General features: G+C 39.0%; 1 protein-coding gene across 1 annotated transcript in view; it reads left to right on the top strand.

The window, feature by feature from the left end:
* PTGER3 (prostaglandin E receptor 3) overlaps window positions 1-23,331 on the top strand; it is a 116,756-nt gene extending 93,425 nt beyond the window's left edge. Inside the window, exons 6-7 of the mRNA XM_049875551.1 lie at window positions 17,635-17,726; window positions 22,516-23,331. Of these exons, the coding sequence (XP_049731508.1) occupies window positions 17,635-17,726; window positions 22,516-22,633 (210 nt within the window). The 3' untranslated portion in view covers window positions 22,634-23,331. The remainder of the gene's footprint in view (window positions 1-17,634; window positions 17,727-22,515) is intronic.
* The last annotated feature ends 865 nt before the right edge of the window (window positions 23,332-24,196 follow it).

Raw genomic sequence — 24,196 nt, 5'->3', positions numbered from 1 at the left:
AAAGTCATGCAATTTTTTATTTTACTTTTTTATTACATTAAATAATGTACCTGTATTGCATGACTTTTTCAAATGTCTTTCCTGTGCATGAGTTATTTTATATCAGAGAATCAATAAAGGTTCTGCCCAAGGATTACAGTAGTTTTTTTTATATTACTAAGAACAAGAGAAACTAAATAATAAATGCTTTGCTATATTATTTTGTGTAATTAAAGTTTAAACAACCTGCATTATAACTACTTTCATATAAGATCTAGGTGCATCAAATGGTCAAAATGTAACTAGTGGGCTTTAGTCATTTTTCTTCGGATGCTCTAATCACTTAGACAAACGCGAAGGCATTGAGGATTGAGACTTATCACAACTGTTAAATGGAGCCCTGGTGGTGCAGTGGTTAAGAGCTTGGCTGCTATCAGCTGCTAATCAAAAAGTCAGCAGTTTGAATCCACCAGCTGCTCCTCAGAAACCCTATGGGGCAGTCCTACTCTGTCCTGTAGGGTCACTATGAGTTGGAGATGAGCCGACATGTACAGGTACTCAGCTAAACTTGTTCGCCCAGTATATAAAAGACCCTCGATAGCTTCTGCTAGTATCCAGTCACCAGTCTCCTGACAGTGTTATATGGGCTCTGATTTAATTTAATTATATTGGACAGTTGTGGGTTATTGTTATGCACAGAAAGGGACCAACAGAGAATTCTGTCAGTTTACAGCTACGTTGGTGTTTCGCCCCAGACAGCGACCACACCTGCAGCTTCAGAGACTAAGAAATCCTCCAGAGCACTGAGATGCATAGAGAGCAGCCAAGTCAGCTCTGACCTGGAGAAAAAGGATTGATTTATTGTGAAATTCATTACATAGGGCAGTTACTATATTTAGCATAGTCTTTAGTTCTTCTCAACTATCTATTTGGTAATATACTATAAGAAAGCATTTGATTATTTCATTTTATCTAAACTATGTTTCCTGTGATTTCCTTTTTAAAAGCTGGAAGTTAAATTTCAATGAGAACCTTGATTAACTCTCTCTGATCATCAGTTGTACAACAGAACACAACCTATACCTATTATGAGACTTAATTTTCCTTTAGACATATACTACTCATTTCTTTGTAATTAGAATAATCTTTTATTAGTCATCTTGGGCGCTGTTTCAGATTCCTTCCCGGTCACCTTTATAATGTGTCAAATTTGAAAACAAAAAGCTCATTTATTTAGGGCCATTGGGCATCTGCTTGGCTCTTAGACTCTCTACTTTTGCTAATGGCCAGGGTAAAAATTGTATGGCCTGCAACTTAGGTATTAAATGTATGTTTAAAATTTTTCTATACAGAACTACACTTCCTTACAAATCCTATTCTCTGTTGGCCAGAGCAGGGGCTGGGAGGTGAATGAGTAGAAGAGACTTAAACTTGAAGTTAAAAGTATTAGGTCCACCTGTTTTTGTTTTTATTTTTTTGTTTTGTTTTCTCAGTTTAACTCAGTCTCTTGGGGGCAAATGTTCTTTCTTTCATTGTTTTCTCCACTCTCGGCTTTTCCTCACCAAGATGGCACCTACATGAAGAAGAAAGCTTATGTATTCCAATGATGATGGAGGTAGGTGGGGAAAGACAGCTTGACCACATGTGGATCCTGGCGCTGCCCTTTGAGTCCTCCCTGGCTTCTCTAGAATTGACTCTTCTTTCCCGGTTGCTGGAAAGCCACTGATTTTAGAGCTAGTGAAAGCTGTGAACTGTTTCCTTAGCACTTTTTGGACCTTTTGGTCCTGCTTTGCTCACTTGGCCCCATTTGTGGTCTCCCTGGCTTGGTAGATACTCCAGGTTCAGTCACTTCCTTCCCTCAGACACTGCCTTGGGCTGTATACTTGAGAGGAACTGCTGCCTCTGCCCGGGGTCACCCTGCCCCTAAATGCAATAGATCCATGTCTCTCTGGTGTTCAGTTTTGCACCCTCTTCCATAAACCTCAGGGGGACTCCAGAGCCTTCTCTACCACACGGAGGCTGAGGTAGACTCTGGAATCGTCACTGGCCCTCTCTCCACTATTCCCCTTCTCCACATGAGTGTGTGGACACAATATGAGGTTGTGTCCTCAACGACTTGTGGCCATTCCTTCTTTCTATTATTTTGCTCGGAGCCCTGGTGGTAGTAGTTAAGAGTTAGGCTGCTAAACAAAAGGTCAGCAGTTCAAATCTACTAGCCACTCCTTGGAAACCCTGTGCGGCAGTTCCACTATGTCCTATAGGGTCACTGTGAGTCGAAACAGACTCAACGGCACTTAACAACAACAATATTATTTTGCTACCTTCTCGAGGTTTCTTACTGAAGCAATTGTGGTGGAGAAGTAAGGAGGACGTCCTTTCTTGTTCCTTTTCTTATATCACCCCCTCCTGCCAGCACTAGAAGGGCTTTTGTCCGCAAAAGCGCCTCCATACCATTTCTTCCTCCTTCTGGAATTGGCATTCACTTCCTGTTTCCCTGGGGCCATGGTAATGGAAGGAGGGAGCCATGGGGGAGGGGAGGGGAAGCAGGTGGGGAGTGGGAATGGGGAGAGAAAACTTACCAAGAAAATACATTAGGAGGTGTTTAATGATTTAAAGGCTACTGTTATTGTACTACCAGAACACCTTCCCTATATTTCTGAACTGTACAACTTTATTCATACATTTTTATTTTTTCCCCTTAAATTGAAAACTAGGAGGTTAGTTCCTAACCAACCTTTATCCTTTTATTGGCAGAGTAATTTTGAATAATTTCAATACTTTTGTTAATTAAATCCTAATGCTATTATTGAAATCAGTTACCAACATAACAGACAGCTGCAATAGCTAAGCCACTCACTTCTGTGTATGTAGTCACAACCGTTTCCAGTACTCATCCCAACAGTAACGTACACTAGCCAGCTCTGGCCAGCTCAGGGTCTCCATGACAATAAATTCCTAGGTTCTGAATCTTTCAGGAACCCACCTCAGGTTAAAGTCTACCCCCAGGAGTGTGACTGCTTTCTCCTGCTCTGAACACAGGAAACTCCAGGCATCTAGTTGTGGAACAAACTAAGCATATTAAGTGACTCCGGAAGTGGCAAGGATGGTGCTGCAAAGGGTTACATCTCTGGAATACCGTATTATTAGTACCAATGAATTGTTCTTCCTTTTCCATGGTTTACCTTTACAGAGCTGGAGAGTACATAAAAGATGAGATAGGATGTGAATTTCACCAGTTGTGCATGGTTATCTCCAAGCTTAAAGGAAAAAACTCTCCCTTCCACATATAAGATGCGTCATAAATCAGCCAAAAAATAGAACTAAGGCTGCTCTGTATCAGGCATCATGTGCTCTTTGGAGTTGCAGAATATTTACAACATAGTCCCTGATTTCAAACAGCTTAGAGTCTTGTTGAGATCATTTATTCATTCAATAAATATTTATTGAGCTTGTAGTCTGTGCCATGTACTGCAATATGCAGACCTAGAGCAGAAACAAGATAGATAGGGACTCTGCCTCCATTGAGCTTCTTATCAGGTGATACAGATATTCAGTAAGCGACTCTGGCTGTATGCAAATGTCCCAAATCTAGCTACAAGAGTTCCTTCCCTTTTATAAGAAATAAAAGGACTAAAACACATTTTGTTAACTTCAAGGGATGCAGTCCCTCCTGAATTGTCTGATGACCACCGGAAGTCCTTCATGTTCTGGGTGACCCTCGGCAGGTCTCACACTGGATTGTGGTTTTGCAATTCCACTGGTCTCATACAGCTCCTCTTTATAACAGTCTTTACTGAGAGCTTTTCCTGAGACAGGGGTGTGTGGGAAATGTGGAAGTGAAAAAACAGAGTGGCATCTAAAACTGTGGGCAACTATTCCCAATGTCCATTCACAGTTCCCTTTCATAGGTGTCCACAAATGGATGCCACCGTTCTTAGCTGTGCTGCTGCGTTCCTGGAATAGTCACCTTCAGATCAGGGTACCTTCTCTTTCTAAGTCTCTGAACCCTAAATCCCAGAGCCTGCTCTAGCTCGCAGCCAGCTCTCATCAAAAATAAAAGCCAGAAAATCAGTTAAACCTTTACCTCCTATGATCACCCCCCTTTCCACCATGCAGGGAGTTCTTCACAGTGTCCCACAGAGCAGCTCGGTGCCTCTGTCCTCACTATTTCCCACCTGGGTCTGAGCTCCACCTTTACAAAACCCAGATGCCCATTAAGGTATTTTCCTGAACAGTTTCCCAAATATGAATTATGTGCCACCTTTGTACTGTAGAAGTAGCCTCAGTTACAACACTCCTGTCTGTTGTGTCCTGCTCATGAGTAAGGTGAGGCCTGGAATTACGTGGGAGCATATAAGAGTGGTACCTCATCTTGTGAGGGCCAGTACCAAAACAAGTGCCTCTGGAGGAAGACGTAGCTGGAGGGTGGGGGTAGGGGGTAGGGAAAGCATTTCAGGTATAGGGAACAGCATGCGCAAAATCCCTGAGGTGTGAGGAGGCACAGCATTTAAGGAACAACAGCAAAACAGGTCCTGCTGAAGCATAGGGTGTCATGGATTGAATTGTGTCCCCCCAAAATATGTGTCAACATGGTTAGGCCATGATTCCTGGTTTTGTGTGATTGTCCACCATTTTGCCATCTGATGTGTTGTGGATCCTACCTCTATGATGTTAATGAAGCAGATTTAGAGGCAGTTACGTTAATGAGGCAGGACTCAATCTACAAGATTAGGTTGTGTTTTAAACTAATCTCTTTTGACAAATAAAAGAGGGAAATGAGCAGAGAGACAGGAGGACCTCATACCACCAAGAAACAAGAGCCAGAAGAATAGTGTGTCCTTTGGATCCTGGGTGCCTATGCTGAGAAACTTCTCAACCGGGAAAGATTGATGACAAGGACCTTTCCCCAGGGATGACAGAGAGAGAAAGCCTTTACTGGAGCTGGCACTCTGAATTTGGACTTCTAGCTTCCAAAACTGTGAGGGAATAAATATCTATTTGTTAAAGTCATCCACTTGTGGTATTTCTGTGATACGCGGCAGCACTAGATAACTAAGACAGAGGGGGAGAGAGGAATGAAGTTGGAGAGGTGGACAGGAGCTTTGTGTGCTGTAAAATGAATTTTTGGTCTTTATTCTGAAGATAATAGGACAATAACAGACAATTTACAAAGCAGGTATGTGGATATTTTTGCATATGTTTGTGTGTAATGACAAGATTTTCTTTAAAAACAGCTGTGTGGTGAATAGCTTAGCTAACAGCACTAGGCAGCATATGCTAGATACTCAATGAGTGGGAACATTGAAACATACCACAGTTCTATCCAAATGTAAATCTGTTCATCACCAAAGATTTCTGCCCAAGGCCCCAGAAGGAAGCAACATGGCAGCCCAATCACAAATGATGCTCCTTAAGTGGGAGGCAGCAGGTGTCAGGCTGTGACAACTTATCTAGCAGGTCTGCATGATTGTATACCCTGTTGTAAGTATACCAGGAGCATAATTTCAAGGAAGAGAACTTCCTCCTAGCTGGCATCAGAGGCAGATTTACAGTAAAGCTATTGAAGTTCAAGCTTCAGAGCCCCTCGCTTGCACAGGCCTTTTCCTAGGCTCTGTGCCTAGTTTTATATTCAAAATTGTACATTCATTTTATTAAAGAAAGTTGCATTTGCTTGAGGTCCCACAAAACCTGGAACTACCTCTTTCTGGTATAGTACCCAAGTATTCATGGAGAAAACAGAATTTGAATTAGCCCTTGAAAGAAAATTAGGCTGTGCATATGCCAAAAGAAATGGCAACACATTCAGGCTGAGGAAAACTGCATGGACAGTGCATAGGATGCCTTGGAGGGCAGTGAGTTGATCAATGAACGCTGGGTATCACTGCTAAAGTAAAGATCAGATTCCCAACCCACCATTGTTTAGTTATTTGGGTTGTTTGGGGTATAAGGAATAGAGCAGCCCTCAGGTTAGCTCAAGCCCGTGAGGTTTATTGCAGTGATATATGTGGAATGTTAAGGAAGATGGAATTTTACGGTAATTTGAGATCAGGAACCATAGTGGGTCTGGACTACATCGGCTGAAGGTGGTGGGTAGATCAGGATTCATAGAATCATCGACAGGAATACATGGAATTTCACGCTAGTCCTCCACCATTATTGGATTTAGCTACTTTCTACCTGTTTCCATTACCAACTGCCTATTCTTTCCCTCTACAGTCTATATAATTTTTTTACATTATAATTTTTGTTAACGTACTCTATCAGGTCCCTCATGGCTCCGGTGCTTTTGCTAACTTCCTCATTTTCTGAACGTTTCCATCTTCAGATTCTTAAGAGAGGAAATGTGCCTGGCAAGCTTGTTGTTCCTTGCCCCAAAAGGTCATACACTAGTCTACTGCTTGAGTTTACACACTGTATCCCATCAACTATGCTTGATATGTACAGAATCTTGGTACAAAACGTGCTGGACTATGGCTGCCCCTTCAGCAGTGGTTGGGTTGTGGACAGGACAATTTCCCTTAGAAGGGCCTGTAGGTGGGGATAGCATCAGAAATAGTGTGTTTTGAACAGCAGTAATAATAGCTAATACTTCCTGAGAGCCTGCTTTGAGTCATGGTATCAGGTTCTGTCCTAAGCATTTCAAATGTACTCTTAAGTCCTACAGATAATCTTATGAGGCAGGTACTAACACTATCTCCATTTTCCCGAGGAGGAAACAGAGGAAAAGAATGATCAAGTAACTTGCTCAAGGTCACTCAGCTAATAACTAGTGGAACCAGGATTCTAATCATTTAGTCTCTTTTAGAGGCCACTGTCTTCTACACCATAAGGCTGAATGTGGGATTTTTTTTTTTTTTTTAAGGGTTGGATTATAGCAATAGAGAACTCAGGGGACTAAAGGGGGTTATGGTAGCATGGTGAATGGATCATAAAGGAGGGATGCTGAGGACATAGGGAAGCAGGGATTCCTTAGGCACATTAAAAACCAAGAATCACTTGGATTTGGTGATTGATTCATTGGAATAGGATTTTGAAATAAATGTTCAAATGCACCAAGTAATACATACCCTCCTGTTGGAAAACAACTAGTTGGAGAGGAAACTAAAAACTTCTTATCAGTAAAGAAATGACTAATTGGCTTTTCAAAAGTATAGTATCTAAATGTTTTATCAGATGTTGTGGGAGAAACTGTTATATTCTTCTTCACAGAGAAGCGTTATACAATCAAAATGCACCTGCCTCTGAATACCCACCTAAAAGACTGGCTGGATGTTTAGAGTATTGAGAAACACTGGCTTTTCATTTACTTAATGTGTGTCAAAATTTTGAAGGGAAAACTTTTTTTCCCTCTTAACTCTGTAACATGAAAATAAAATTTCTGGGATGAGGTGAACATCCAAAGTTAATAAGCAAATGGCAGTGTTATCTGTTAAAGATTGCAAACAGCAGTGTATAGAAAGGAAGGCTAGTGAACTAGACTGTTTTTGAAAATGATGCCAAAGAGTTTCTTTTACTCCAAGATTTTTAGGCAGTGAAAATAATGATTAAAAAAAAATTTAGATGCCATATATATATATATTGGCAATATATATATTTTAACCAGAAAGCATGTCTTTGTACATCCACTGTTCTGTTTTGAGAATTACAGTTGTTTTTCCAGAGCCTAAATTGAAGAACATAAGGAATGAGTAATGTTTTTCCAGGCTTTCCCTGAAATATTTCTTTCACCAGAGCAACAAAAACTTCAGGTTTACCAACACTTGTGATGACAGCATCTTCATGACCTCATATTGTTTAGTATAAGTATGTCCCAAATGTATATCTGGAATTCAAATATAACTGGGTATCCTGTATTTTATCTGGCAACACTATGCCTGCTCCTCCAGCAGGAGGTCTCAGCTGATTCAGACACCCACACTCCTGTGAAGCACAGCATGAGGAGCTGGTGAATGAATTTTGGATATCTCTAGTAAGGAGCCATGAATAAATACTTGTTTCGTTTGAATATTTATTTCAGAATCCCTATTTCAATTTAATCACCAAGTCTAAATGATTCTTGGTTTTTAACGTGCCTGGGATATCCTTTCTTCCCTATCCCCTCTGCATCTGTTTTTGTTCACTCATTTATTATCTAGTCACCATGTAGCCGCAACCTCCTATAGTCACCTGAGTGATTTTTCTGCCTCTAGTCTTCTCTTGATGTCTCTAAAACACTACGTGGTAGTCACCACCTACTCTCCTTGTGACTGGTGTGGTTAATATTTTTCCTAAGAGTGAGTCTATGGGGCAGTTCTACTCTGTCCTAAGGGGTCACTATAAGTCAAATCAGCTCGATGGCAATAGGTTTGGTTTTTGATTTTAAGGGTGAGTCAGGGATCAAGTACCTAAAGCCTTCTTTAAACAATACCATTTTTCTGCGTCTGTTCAAACCTTTTTCTATTTGGGTGTTTGATCAGATAAGGCATACATTGAATTTCACATGTATCGGCAGCTTTAGGCATTGAAGAGGTGACATTTTATCAGATAAGATGTGTTCCATTGCATCTTGAGTTATGATCATATTATATGTATATGTGTATACTTCCAGCTATAATAAATGATTATAGAAATATATTTCTTTGAAACAGCTTATTATTTTTCCTTCTCCATCTCTTCTTTCCTTCCAGTGGTTAACACCTACTATGTGCCAGGCATTGGGGATAACTAAGGCACAGACGTGATATGCAAGTGGCTCAGAGGTTTATGGGGGTCCAGATGTGAGAGCAGATATTCAAGCTATGCAACAGGTGCTAGAGTAGAGATGTAGACAATATTTCATGGGTGACAGAGGCTATAGCAACTATTTCTGCCTGGGGAATCTGGGAGGCTCCTCAGATAAGGTCTATTCTCTTTTTTTTTTTAGGACTGGACTTTGAAGGATAAGTAGAACTTTTAACATTTGACCTGTTTTCCTGCATTAAGTTTTTGGCTACTGATCATAGGTTCGTAATACTAAAAAATCGTGTCAAAGGCTTAGGCTTATTTAAGTGTGGTAGTGGTTCCATTTCCCCAACGGTTTTAAAGTGCAACCCCTGTTCTGGGCATATATTTGCTCTCTTTGACTCTTAGTCATTCAAGCCTGTCTTTGTTCAAGTGTTCCCCCTCCCCTTACTAGTTCTTTCCACATCCTATAATTCCTGTGAACCCTCAGACCATGCTAAATCACTTTTATTTCCTCTTTCTCTGAGTTCTTAAGGCTTCTGTGAGGAAACCAGGGTAAATGTTTTTAAGTTCTATTTCTCTTTAGAGTATATTTTAATGTTTTAAAACAGGGAAAAGACAGGCCCCCTTTAAAAGACCAAGAGGCAAACAGAAGTATTGGATATCACCCAACCTTGTTGTTAGGTACAGTTGAATTGGTTTCGACTCAAAGCAACCCTTGTATGACAGAACAAAACACTGCCCGGTCCTGCGCCATGCTCACAATTCTTGTTATGCTTGAGCCTATCGTCGTAGCTAGCCACTGTGTCAATCCATCTTGTTGATGGTCTTCCTCGTTTTCGATGACTCTCTACTTTACCAAGAATCATGTCCTTCTCCAGGGACTGATCCCTTCTGATAACATGTCCAAAGTATGTAAGACTTAGTTTCGCCATTCTTGTCTCTAAGGAGCATTAGGACTGTACTTTTTCCAAGACAAATTTGTTCATTCTTCTGGCAGTCCATAGTATATTCAATATTCTTCCCCAACACCACAATTCAAAGGCATCAGTTCTACTTTGGTCTTCCTTTTATATCACACAGCTTAGTTACAGTTTAATCTTTTTGGACAACGAGACTCTGAAAATCCCAAAAGATGAACATATATTCAGGAGAAGTTCGTAAAATATTACAGCCTTTAATAAAAGGTTCTATTTCTCTAATGAAAGAGCGTTCATGGGAAGTGCGTAGAGCAAGTACAGGACTGGTCTTTCTCTCTTGTTTCTCTATGCAGCTTGAACTCTGAGAGGAGAGCAAAAAGGGGAAAGAGAACTTTGGAGAGCAAGAAGGGGAAAGCACTTTTTGTTGTAGTTGGTGGGAAACAGCAGGACCGAGAGTAGAAATGACGCCTCACTTCAAAAGTCCCAGCAAGTAAATAATGACAGTAGATAACGCCGCAGGTGTCTGTATTAGTTTAGGATTTTGCCGAAGGTTGCGTATCTATTTTTATCTTTTGTACAGAGTAATTAACAAATTCATATTTATTTTGTATAATAATTAACTAATTCATTTTTTTTTTTTTTAAATCAGGAAGCAATATTTTTCACAGTTAACAAGTTAGGAGCCCAGAGGCCTGGTTTCCAGTCCTAGTTCTAGACTTGAGCACGTTACTGAAGCTCACTGAGATTTAGTATTTTTCACTTATGAAATGGAAATATCTATCCACATATAGGTACTGTATTTAAAAACACCTGGAAAGAAAAAGTTCATTTAAAAACCAGACAGTAACTAAGCTGCCTTGTGGCAGGCTCTTGTCTAGTCACTGGGGGTACACCAATGAACGAAAATGTGGAACTCTCTGCCCCTGTGTATCTCATTGAGTAGTACAACTGACCAGTTCACATGGTACAGTTTTTCACTCTGTTTGGTTATCCACACCTTTTTTTTTTTTAATGTGACAAGTGGTATTGATTAGGTCGTATTGTGCCCTTGCAATTTTACGTGTTCTACTTTTTAATTTGACCTTTTAACTCCCTTTTTATCGATTATGAAAATACAAAATTTAGTTCAGCCCTCATTACAATGATTTGTTGATTCCAAATCAGTGAGGTTTTATTATACTTGTGTAAAAAGAGACGGACATGTTTGTAAATACTGGATCTTAATATGCAATAAAGGTGCACCTAGCCCAGGTGTTATAATATTGATTGCAGCTGTTGGGTGTCATAGAGTTGATTCCAACTCATAGAGACCCTATAAGACAGAGTTGAACTAATTGCCCCTTAGGATTTCCAGAGATTATGGTAAATACCAAAAATTTGTAAGAGGCTAATTTCACTAGCATGGGTATGAAATCCAAATTATAGGGATGCTAAGTTTTTTTTTTAAGAGGCAACGAGGCAGTATAGAGGAGGGTTAGCACACGATTTCTGGAAACAGACCACCTGCATTTGAATTCAAGCTCTGCCACTTCCCTGAGGGTGATTCTGGGCAATTCATTTAACCTCTCTGCCTCAGTTTACATGAATTAAAATTTGTAAAGAGTTTAGAACAGTGCGTGACAGAGGGAAAGCACTTTATAATTTCAGACTACTGTTTAGGAGGGAGTTGAAGAAAGGAGGAAATAGGAGTCACAGGCATATCACTTAGAGAAGCTGGTGGTATTGAAAAATTGAGCCACACTTACAGGAAGTGGAAGGGGCAAGCAGTCACGCACAGGTGTTTTTGTGTATTTTATTTCCCAAGATAGGAAAGCCTACGTATGCATATTTGGAGGTGAACGAAACGGAGTCAACGAAAAGAGAGAAGAAGGAGGGTGTAGCTGTGTGAGCAGGATGACCTGGTACAAGGACCTAGGTAATTAGAGATAATGCCAGAAAAGAAATTTGAGGAACATTTTCTCTCTGACCTTGAGCAATCTGGCTAGCCTTTATAATATGTTACAAATCAGGCATTGAAATTCTGGAGACAGCAGCATAGGCTGCTATACTCTGGCTGTTCAGAATCAGGCAGTAGATGGGGAGAAATTAGTGAGCTGATGTGGGGTGAGCAGAGGACTCACTAATGACAAGCTAAAGAGTAGGGATAGCTCTGCAGTGTGGCTGGGTCATTCTAGAAAGCCCCTTGGCTGTTAGACTATCACAGTGCTCAGCAGACAGTGACAGAATGGATCTGGGAACACAGGCGTCAGGCATACTCAGCCAAACCACCAACTGCCACAGGGCAGGGCCCACAAACAAACCCTGGCAGTAGGCCAAATAAGTGGGCTTTGTTCAGGTGCCAGTGGAGTGCCCACTCACATGTAAATCTTTTTACCAGAATTGTCATAGGAAAATGATTTTGTCCACAAGTCAAACTCAAATTGGAAGATCAATAAAACAACAGTACACACACGTGTGCACACATACAGGGTCTTTGCTGTGTTAACTGGATTCTTTAAAAATACCCTGTAATATGAGCTTTACTAAGAATGTGGCTTAGTAAATAAAGCAGCTTCAACTGAAAGCTTTCAGCTCTCATATCCAGAGAGCAGAGCAGCTTTCTAGCAGATTAGATATCATATATTATTTGGCACTTTGGGAAGAACGCAGCAGAACTACAAACTTAGTTGAAACGAAAGGAAGAGGACTTATTTGGGGCAGGAAGATCTTAGGCAGCATAAAGAAAGATCATCATGGTAGCAAGAGCTAAGGTATTTAAGATGGGCCTATTCAACAGCCTCCTTAATGCCTGCCCATTCTGCACTCTTAGCAAAGTCCCAGATTTTGGTGTGAATGAAAATCAGGGTATTGGAGGGGTTAAATACTAAATGGAATTCAATATAAAGTAGACTGGCATCACCTGACACGTGGTAGGTTCTGTTAAATGTTTCTGCCTTTTCTTCCTTCTACTCAGGGCCATTCCCTTTTGTAATTTTGCCTCTCAATATTGATTTAAGAGGTTTTGTCCCTAGCTAGAAGAATTTCAATGGTAGGAGTGGAGAAGATATTTTTCAGCAGAGTTCCTTCCCAGAGCTCCCCAGTCCACATAGGTGGGCAGCCTCCACCACCAGCTAAGCTTAATTCGCCATTATTGGAGCTCTGCAGATCCCATATGCCAGCTCTTTGTCCTCTTCCCAGCTTCTGCTTGTTTTGCTGCTAACTTCTCATACCTGTGACCATCAGAGGCCCAACTTTGAGTAGAGCTGGAAGGGCCTAGGGGTTTTATCTCCCCCTAAAAGCAGCAACGACTAATGGGTGTGGGAGTAGAAAATCCCAGTTACCTTGTTTAGAGGTGGGACAAACTCGGAGGTAAAATTTACACTACAGAGTTCCCCAAAGGATCAGGCTGAAACTGAACTTTACCTGAAATTTCACCCCCGCGTGGCTTCTTTTCTTTCCCCATCCTAGTTTCCCACTCCCTTCCTGGTTTCTCCTGGGAATACTTCTTTAACAAATCACTTACAAATCCTTGACTCAGAGTCTGGTTCTGGGAGTGTTTGACCTAAGACAGATGCTATTTACTATTCATGAATTCATATAACAGAAGTTCACTGAATGCCTAAGTGCTTTTTTTCCAGGCTAGTGGAAAAGACAGACATGTAGTAGTTAGGTGAAATGTAAATATGTTCAAGATGTTATGTGGGGCATATAGAGACTTTACACTTCTGGAGCCAATGGAAATTTTAAAAATGTTTAGCCTGCCTTCAACTTCTGATAAAGTGAGTTTTATCTAGTGGATTCTCATGTATGGTAAAAGAGTTGATCAATCCTCGGCCTCATGATGTTGGCAATTGAGGAAGAACTAATCATTTGCCTAGAATTCTATTTTATTTAATAGACATTTATGGAGCTGCAAGTATGAACCAGAGTGTGAGAAACTGACACATAGACTAATAAACACAATATAATGAGATGGAGACATCTTGAGTTATGTATAAAAAAAAAAAAAAAAGTGCTATGGAAATATAAAAGAAAGAACGGTACTTTTCCAAACAAATGGAAAGGCTGAGTCTTGGAGGAGTAGTAGAATTAATTCTGGAGAGAGGCATTTTAGAGAGAGGAAATAAAACATGCCACAGTAATTAGATAAAAGAACCTCAGAATATTTCAGGAAGTGCTCGAGCAGTTTAGTGAATTGGAGCAATACGTTTGCATAAAGAAGACAGGTGGGAAATAAACCTGGAGTTTTAGGCTGGAGCTACTTAGTGGCGAGTCTTAGGTGCTTTAGAATTCATCCTGTAAGCAATGGAGAACATTTAAAGATATTTAGGGTTTGCTAAGGCTTGATTTAGAAACCATATGGAGGAGGGGTTAAAGAGAAGAAAGACTTGGGTCAGAAGCATTAATTAGTCACAAGGCTAGTATTAGATTAAACCATAAATAATTTCTTTTATCCAACCATAGTTGATATCATGGATTGAACTGTGTCCCCCCAATATATCTGTCAAGTATTGTGTAATTGCCCACCATTTTGTCTTCTGATGTGATTTTCCTATATGCTGTAAATCTTACCTCTGTGATGTTAATGAAGTGGGATTAGCAGCAGTTATGTTAATGAGGTAGGACTCAATCTACAAGATTAGGTTGAGTCTTAAATCAATCTCTTTTGAGATATGAAAGAAACCAGCAGAGATACGTGGGGACCTCATACCACCAAGAAACAAGAGCCAGGAGAATAGCGCTCCCTTTGGACTGGGAGTACCTGCACTGAGAAGCTCCTTGACCTAGGAAGATTGATGACAAGGACCTTCCCCCAGAGCCAACAGAGAGACAAATCTTCCCCTGGAGCTGTCACCATGAGTTTGGACTTCTAGCCTCCCAGACTGTGAGAGAATAAATTTCTCTTTGTTAAAGCCATCCATTTGTGGTATTTCTCTTATAGCAGCGCTAGATGGCTAAGACAGTTGACAGTTGACCTAAAAAACGAACAACTATTTCATATAGTTCAAGGTGATACAATAGCCAAGAAGAATGAGAGTGAGGCTCTGAATAACGGCACAAAGATTGGAGTGGAGGTGTCAAATAAAAAAGTCACATATGAAAGAAAACTGACAACATAAAATTGATGATCCACTGATTGCAGGGCCAGAGTAAATTGTAGAAATTAGGTGTGAGAGTGAAGCAAGGGCTCCTGATGAGAAAGGAGTGAATGATGAAGAGTATCCTTAAATGAAAAGGGCCAGAAAAGGAGCAAGTTTAGACAGTGAATAGGGAAGCATATCATGCTCCAGAACTCCCAGCTCTTGACTGAAGAAATGCCTCATTTTTTTTTTTTTTTTTTAGTTCCTTCTTTTTCTGCTATGGAAACCGTGGTGGCAAAGTGGTTAAGTGCTACGGCTGCTAACCAAAAGGTCAGGAGTTCAAGTCCACCAGGTGCTCCTTGGAAGCTCTATGGGACAGTTCTACTCTGTCCTATAGGGTCGCTATGAGTCGGAATCGACTCGACAGCAGTGGGTTTGGGTTTTTCTGCTATTTGACATTGAACAGGGATATGATATCCAAATTCCTACCGTTATATCTACTACTAATGTTAATCCAACAAATAAAGAAAACCCAAGTGCATTTATTACTTACTAAAGCAAATCACTAAACAAGAATTTAAGTGAATATAATAGAAAGAAAAGAAATCTGTGGTCAGCTTGAGTAGGAATCAGTCCGAATTAGGTTGTTCTTTGAAAATAAGAAGTGTCTTCTCATACAGGACTGTAAAGAGATCTGTAAAAGTCTCACAGAATAAATAGGAAAACCTGTTTTCTTTCCCTCTCCAAACCCGACTCCTCTTCCAGAGTCATACTATCTGTATTAAAAGTGCCACTGTTACGGATTGAATTATGTCCCCCCAAAATGTGTACCATCTTGGCTAGGCCATGATTCCCAGTATCGTGTAATTGTCCTCCATTTCACGATCAGATAATCCTATGTGTTGTAAATCCTAACCTCTATAATGGTAATGAGACAGGATTAGAGGCACTTATGTTAATAAAGCAGGACATAATCTACAGGATTATGTTATATTTTGAGTTAATCTTTTCTGAGATAAAAAATAGAGAGGAGAGCAGAGAGGAGAGGGACCTCACGCCACCATGAAAGAAGCACTGGGAGTGGAGTGTGTCCTTTGGACCTGGGGTCTCTGTGCTGACAAGCTCCTAGACCAGGAGAGGATTGATGACAAGGGCCTTCCCCCAAATCCAACACAGACAGAAAGCTTTCCTTCTCTTGGAGCTGGCACCCTGAATTCAGACTTCTAACCTCCTTAACTGTGAGAGAATATGTTTCTGTTTGTTATAGCCATCCACTTGTGGAAGCCATTCACTGTGTTGTAGCAGCACTAGAAAGCTAAGACAACAACTAAACTCTTCCTTTTGCTCTGGAATAGATATTGGTCAAAGTACAATTTTTGTTGCACTGACGTGTCATTTCAGGTACTTCAAATAACACTGCCTTCCTGAAACTGAAATCATCCATTTGCTTAACAGAGCCAAGAACTTCTGTCTAGACATTTTATGTAATACCATTCCTCTTGAGATGGGCATGGTGTTTAAGATCATCTGAACTAAATTTTTTGAGAAAAAAGGACCCCAGTATAAAACTATACCAGTATAAAAAAGTATAAGAAAAACAAGTATGAAAAAGACTGACCAAAGAAACACTGAGTTTTATTTCTGCTTTTTCTTGTAACAATTTCTCATAAGGACTTCATTTCATTCTGTTTTTCTTGTAAAGAGTTAATGAGAAATGTTTAAAAAATATTTTTCAGCTGTGACAAAATATTTTCTTAAGTGTTTCAGTTGCATCCAATGGATTTAGGCTATGATTTGGAAATCCTGTAGGATCACTATGATTTGGAATCAACTTGACAGCAATGGGTTTGGTTTTTGGTTTTTATTGAGAGGTGGGCCTCAGGTTTAATTACACAGTGTCATTCATTCATGGCATGCACACATTGCCAGGCACTGTGGTAGCTGCTGGAGATTCGAGCAAACAAGCCCAAGCCTGGTTCCTGCTCTCATGAAATTTGTATCCTAGAGATAATGATGAATATTAATCCAATAATAACATAAATAATTATTAGTTACAAACAACAATGAATACCTGAGAAGAGAAATAGTAGGTGCCATACTGTGGGGCCAGTTCTCAGTAGCAGGATATTGTCTAAGGAAATGTTCGTCCAAGTTGAGACCTGAAAGATGTTTAGGACTTAGGTGATGAGGGGACTGAAAAGCACTCTAGGAAGAGGAAACTGCAAGTGCAAGGGCCCTGAGGCAGGAAGGAAGATGGCATTGTTCAGGATGTTCAAAGATGGCCTGTGTGACCCAAGCACAAAAAATCAAAAGGGCAAAAGGTTTGCAGTGAAGATGGAGTTGTAGCCAGAGAATAGATCAAACAGGGTCTTTGAGACCATGTTAAGAAGTCTGGCCTTCACCATAAGAGCAATGGGAAGTCATTGAAAAATGATAAAATGGAGAGCAACAGAGTTAGATTTGCCTACACCAATCATTTGAAATCAATGAATTTTTATTCAGCACTTATGTGTTGTGAAGGAAACCCTGGTAGCATAGTGATTAAGAGCTACGAGTGCTAACCAAAAGGTCAGCAGTTCAAAACCACCAGGCACTCCTTGGAAACCCTATGTAGCAGTTCTACTCTGTCCTCTGGGGTCACTATGAGTCAGAATCAACTCGAAGGCAGTGGGTTATGTGTTGTGATAATTGCTCTAGGGATTTAGAAATTATATCAGACATGGTGTCTGCTTTCAAGTAATGTTTGTGTAGAATTTTAAGAGGCAAGAAGGGTGGGAACCAAAGCATGGGGACAGGAACGAGATAGCCTTGGAAAGATAGTATCTAAAACATCTTTCATTTACTTGATCCTATTAAATGTGAGTTGATGCTTGGATTTGGGTTATGGTTTTCTTTTAAAACATTCAAGGAAGTGTCATCTGATATAAGGAGTCATAAGCAATAACTTTCCACTGAAACCTTCTGTCTGTTCACAGATCAGGTACCACACAAACAACTATGTATCCAGCTCCACCTCCTTGCCCCACCAGTGTTCCTCAACTTTGATGTGCAGTGATCATTTGGAAAGGTGAGACTTAAAAAAGCTGCCTAGATTTCCACCACATCCTTTTCCCACCTCTCTGTTCGGATCTGTTATTCATGCTACCAAGGCAAATATCTCTAAGAATTAAAATGCAAAGTAGACACAAACATCTGATCAAGGAAGGCTAGATTCTTTAAAAGGCGCCCTGGTGGTGCAATAGGAAAAGCGCTAGTCTGCTAACAGAAAGGTTGGCCTTCAAAGGCACTCAGCTGCTCTGAGCAAGAGAAGTTTCCCTAAAGATTACAGCCTAGGAAACCCTATGGGGCAGTTCTACTGTGTCCTAGAGGGTCACCATGAGTGGGAATTGACTAGAAGGCAAACAACATGAAGAGATTCTTTACAGGAGCTGTTGTTTTTTTAAACATCAGTTAAATTTTCTTTCTGAAACTGACTCTAGTCTGCTGTTGGGATTGATTGATTCTCATGCTGTGAAAGAAACTGCATGTCAGGTTATTCACCGTAGGAACACTCTCTGGGATCATTTTAGGGCTAAACTACTTCTGTATTCACTAAATATCAGAATTCTGTGTATTCACCATATGATTAGTGTGATCTCGGCTGCTGTTTTGAGGAGATCTATTTTATGTGTATTTCAATGAACACTCTGGAAAGCAGCATACAACATCGAATGTGATTCATAATTGATCATATTCAATTTGGAGCTTCAGTTTCCTCCCTCGAACACCTCAGTATTTCTGCAAATGACTGTAGAGTTAATTGAATGAAAAGCCTCCTGGGCATTACACTGTGCATCTATTTCTTTTTAAGAGAGAATGTGAAAAGCTTATTTTCTCAAAGACAGCATACTTTTTTTTTTTTTCAAATAGATGAACTTTTCATTTTAATGGAAAGTCAGCATTCTTATTATATTTCATTCCTTGGGTAATGTAGGGGACAATAACAAGTTGTTATTATGAATGTGGACATTCAAGCAGTTCGATTTCTTTGGTCACCCATTCTCCCACGGTTGAGGTAAAGATAACCATCTCTGTTTTCAGGGGAAGATCTGAAAGTGTTTTTCAATATAGATGTAGTGTGTGGCTATGCCTAAAGAAAAGAACAAGCAGATTCAACCTTGAAAACACTTTAAAAATCACAAGACTGATGATTTATACTCAGCTCACCTTTACAGTCTATGTCCTTCCCCCCAATATTTGCATTTAATACATACATTCCAGGTATTGCTGGGCTATAAATAGACTCTCCTGGAAACAAATGATGGGGAAAGGAAGGAGATACCTGGTTCCCAACTTGTCACTGGTAGGCTCACTATGATTCCTTCTTTTATTTTTGAAAGTGAAGCTTGTTATGCTTTTCCCCATTATAAAAATAAGAGATGATAGCTATAGAAATTTTTCAAAATAAAGAAAATTAGAAAAAAACAAACAGCTTACCTTTAGTTCCAACACTCAGGAAAACCCCATCGCCATTTTGGTCTATTTCTTTCTGTTCTTCCCCTGCAATGTTTTATTGATTTCTGTTTTACATACTTGTATTAATAATATTATATAGGCATTTTGAATCTTATTTTTTATTTTACTTAACATAAAATAAACATTTCTCAAAATTAAATGTGATTTGAATATTTATGTATTAGTCTATCAAAAAGATACACCACAGTTTACTTAACCATAATCTGTATTTAAATTTGGCACCATAGTGAATAGTGCTATACCACTACCCAAGGACTGAAATGTACAGCTGTTTTCTTTTTTTCATATTTGTAATTTTTTAAAACTATAAATAGAGTTTAAAAACATATGTACTTTTTTTTAATGTTCTTTAAATGAATATAATCAGACTGTTTTCTAAAAGAATTCTGCCAATTTAAAATTTTATCTGCAATTTGTGAGGGTGTCTGCTTTGTTTCACCCTAACCAACACTATATATTATCTTTAAACAAAACAAAACAAAATGTTCCTGATTTGATAAGAGAAAAATTGTATTTTGTTGCTATTTCAATTTTTACTCTTCTATATTTCTTTTTAGGCTATAGTTATATATTGATCAGGACTTGTTTTTATGGAGAGAACATTTGACCACTCAATGTGCCTACAACTGATATAGCTTTCTGATCTGATAATTCTCCTGGATTACAAACCCTGAAACTAAAGAAATTACTTTTAAAAAAGTATATACTTAGTGTAATTAAATGATCCAGGGGCTTAATTAAGTGATCCAAAATCCAGAGTTTTTAAATTGCTTTGATTTGTAAAGCACACATGTAATTACTTCAAACAAGAATGGTTTGAATGTCTGAGGCATATATATTTATTCTTCACACCATACATGAAATAATAGTAATAATAAAAACTATCCATGCTTATTACATCTTTATTTCTCTATTCTAACAGATAAAGAAAGAACGGAGTTGGACTTTTAATTGCATTTCCTGCCTCCCTGAGCTTGTGTATTTCTTCCCACCAGAGAAGGAGGATTTTTATATTTTGATCTGGATTGTTTTTTCATTTTCATCTTATTTTTTTTCTTGCCAGCAATACCTACTGACACCAGGCTTACAATTATAATCCACGCCTCTGAGTATTAAATTGACTTGTTCTAGTGGGCTTAGAATATGTATTTAAGAAGTTAGACAGGATTTCATAAATGACTTGTGGTGGAAAATGTGAAACAAAACAAAAACCTTGTGTCCCAGATGTTTGTCCCTCACTTTCACATCTTCGCCTGAATCACAGTCAATGTAAACATCTTTACATTTTATGGTACTTTTAATTTTACAATATGAGTTTGAACAACCAGTATCTTTTTGGCAATGAAAAGTCAACAAATTGAGAGCAAGAAATCAATTAACAGAATCTGAACTTAATGAGACAGAAATTAAGGCAGGAAGGCACCAAGACAAAGGATATTTGTAATATATATGTGACTAATTTTTTTTAATGCTTTGGAGATATTGTGTCCCACTGGGCTAAGCTGAAAACTAAAAGTCCCTAAGTCTTAATTCCGGCTGTGTGTCATTTAGTAGGAATCTGCATAATTGTTATTTCTTTACCTTTGAAGACTGAAAGAAGATGTAGCTAAGGACACCCTGGAAGTGTCATAAAAACAATAATGAGGCTACATGATTAACTGTCCAGTTAGAGCAATAAAGAATCTAGGCACAGCCCTTGGATTCACTACTATCAATTCAGAATTTCTTAAAATACCTTCTCGGGCAGCTTTCAAAAAGGCAAAATGGCTGTGACGTGGGTATCGAATATTAGATTTTGTTGTGTTTTTATGAAAAATAAGAATTTTTGTCCGTATTGAAATAAAAACTTCTGTGGACGCCTTTAAAATAATGAGTCATCTAATGTCTCTAGCTACTATGCCCTTACCTCCTTATACCTTCAACCAACCTTCCCCCCTCTTGTCTTTCTTTCCCTCCTGTCCTCTCTCCATCCATTCCCCTTTCCCCTCAATTTAACCCGTATTTATTGAGTGTATTCTCTTAGGCACTGTACTAAGGATCACGTTGTCATCCTACTTGTACATTTTGGAAAGAGATAAAACAGGGTATCTGTAGTTTTGCCGTAGGAGCCTATTACTGTGACTTCGTTATCATTTCCACTGACTAGATTAAACCAGTAGTTAAGTCTATTGAAATAGTTGAACCAGATGTAAATTAGTTGTGCATTCCAAATTAGTTACTATTACTTTCTGAGCCTGTATTTAAAATGGTCCTCAAAGTAACTAGCATAAAGCTGATGCTGTAAAAAACTTATTTATCCAGATTTCAATTCAACATATTTTATTGAACACACAGTATTTGCCACTGTTCCAGGGATGTCCATTCTCTTGTTGCCTCTATCTAGCCATCATCCATCTATCTGGTTGTCTAGCTATCAATTATTTATTATTTTATTTTTATAAAAGTAGGTAAAGGTTACAGAAAACTTGTCCAATGTTACTTGGCCAGTGTAAGTAAGAATTCAGATTTAATTCAAGTGTTTCAGTTCCAGATTTATAGTTCTTCCTACATCATAGTGGGAGGTAAGACTTGCTATAATGAGATTCCATTTATAAGACAGAGCGATGTTGTAAGAGAAGCATGGCCTTTGGAATCAGTACAACTTGGATTTAAATCCTAGCTCTGCTGCTCATCAGCTCTGTTGACCTTGAGAACTTTAATCAATCTCATTGAGTCTCTAATTAACTAACTTATAAACTGGAGATAATGATGCTTACCCTGTAGGGTTATTGTGGTAACGTATATAAAGCGAGAGTAATAGACACTCAATAAGCATTCTGCGATTAATTTTTTGTGCAGCCTTGACAGATTCAACTCCAAACTTTCGGATGCTATTCTTCTTGTTAATAACACCTTATAAGTATCTTTGCCACGCAAAACCTACCCATCTCCTACAAGTGGTAGTTCAAATCTCACCTTGTCCTCAGACCCTGAACAATTTATCTTTGATCTCTTCTCACGCCTTTCCCCAACACTGAAGTTATGTAGTGCTCATTTTGATAACTAATACATTGTGTTGTCCCTTAAACATTTGTATTCTGTATGTCTTTTTCCCTTGACAAAATTCTAAGCCGGGTGGACAGGATCTTTTTCTTCATAGGTCCCTTAGCACTTAATGCAGGGCTTCACACCTAGAAAAATACTTGTTACTCAATAGATATTCATCATAGGTAATATTTATATATAAGATTAGCAGTTTTAAACTTAAATAAATGTGATAGAAAGTCTTTTGATTCCATGTTGTTATTTAGCTTGGGAAATTTCATGTTAAAACTTTCCTAATTTAAAATGTCTACATCCAGGCAGGGACCAGTAAGCGACATCGTGATAAATGGAGAAAAGATTGAAGTTGTCAAGGATTTCATTTTACTTGGATCTACAATCAATGCCCATGGAAGCAGCAGTCAAGAAATCAAATGACATATTGCATTGGGAAAATCTGCTGCAAAAGACCTCTTTAAAGTGTTAAAAAGCAAAGATGTGCTTTAAAGACTAAGGTGTGCCTGACCCAAGCCATGGTGTTTTCAATCGCCTTATACACATGTGAAAGCTGGACAACGAACAGGGAAGACAGAAGGAGAATTGACATTTTTGGATTATGGTGTTGATGAAGACTATTGAATATACTATGGACTGCCAAAAGAATGAACAAACCTGCCTTGAAAGAAGTACAGCCAGAATGCTCCTTAGAGGCAAGGATGGGGAGTCTTCCTCTCATATACTTTAGACATGTTATCAGGAGGGACCAGTCCCTGGAGAAGGACATCATGCTTGGTAAAGTAGAGGGTCAGTGAAAGAAAGGAAAACCCTCAAGGAGATGGACTGATACAGTGCATGCAACAATGGGCTCAAGCATAACAATGATTGTGAGGATGGTGCAGGTCCCGGCAGTGTTTTGTTCTGTTGTTTGTAGGGTCACTATGAGTCGGAACCGACTCAATGGCACCTAACAACAACACATCAGGCAGAATAATCATATATAGTTTAGTAGACATGTTGATTAAACCTCTTCATGTGAAAATGTAAAAGAAAGTGTTTGAAAAATAATGAATATTTGGCAAAGGTATTTGTCATACAGTTAGGAATGGTCTTTGTTCAATTAGTTTGAAATCTGTTGTAGGGGCTTTTAATCCAAAGAAATGTATCCATTTCATACCAAATAAAAAGTTATATATGGACTCAGACATTCTGAATCATGATTCTGTTACAGACTTACTGGTTGTTAGTAAGTACCTTAATCTTCATTTTCTTTTTTATCTTCAGTAAACATTTTCTTATCATTATATGAGGAGATGATAACGAGGCTATGATAAGGATAGAACTAAACCTCAGAACAAAATAAATTCTTTAGAAACTCGGTCAAAAAATGTTACGTGTATGGAGAAATAGTGCTTGATCCACAGCTTTATTATAATTATAGTTACTACTGTACAGCTCCATAGCGTACCAATGCAATACTAATATGTGATATTAATACTCTTCATAAATGGGCTGTATAGACCTGGCTCCTGATTATACATATTATCCATAATTTTTAGACCTATAATTTTTGCACTGGGAGAAATGAGCTCTTGAGTACTCTCACCTTCACCCTGTAGCAGTGCCAGTGCTTTCATTCAGCACCCCTGCAACCCAATGTGAAACTAAACAAAACACAATAACAACAGCAACAGAGAACAGAACAAGAACAGCTGTGCTTCTCCCAAGAGACGGTTGTTATTGTTGTTAGGTGCCGTCAAGTCAGTAGGTACCATCAAGTCAGTTCTGACTCATAGAGACACTATACATAACAGAATGAAGCAGCACCCAGTCCTGCACCATCCTCACTGTCGTTGTTATGCTTGAGCCCATTGTTGCAGCCACTGGGTCCATCCATCTTGTTGAGGGTCTTCCTTTTTGTTGCTGACCCTCTACTTTACTTAATGTCCTACTCCAGGAACTGGTCCCTCCTGATAACATGTTCAAAGTATGTGAGGCAAAGTC

The sequence above is a fragment of the Elephas maximus genome, chromosome 3, assembly GCF_024166365.1.
Source record: "Elephas maximus indicus isolate mEleMax1 chromosome 3, mEleMax1 primary haplotype, whole genome shotgun sequence".
NCBI lineage: Eukaryota > Metazoa > Chordata > Mammalia > Proboscidea > Elephantidae > Elephas > Elephas maximus.
The sequence above is the reverse complement of the archived record's forward strand: the minus strand, read 5'-3'. Positions and strand labels throughout refer to the sequence as shown.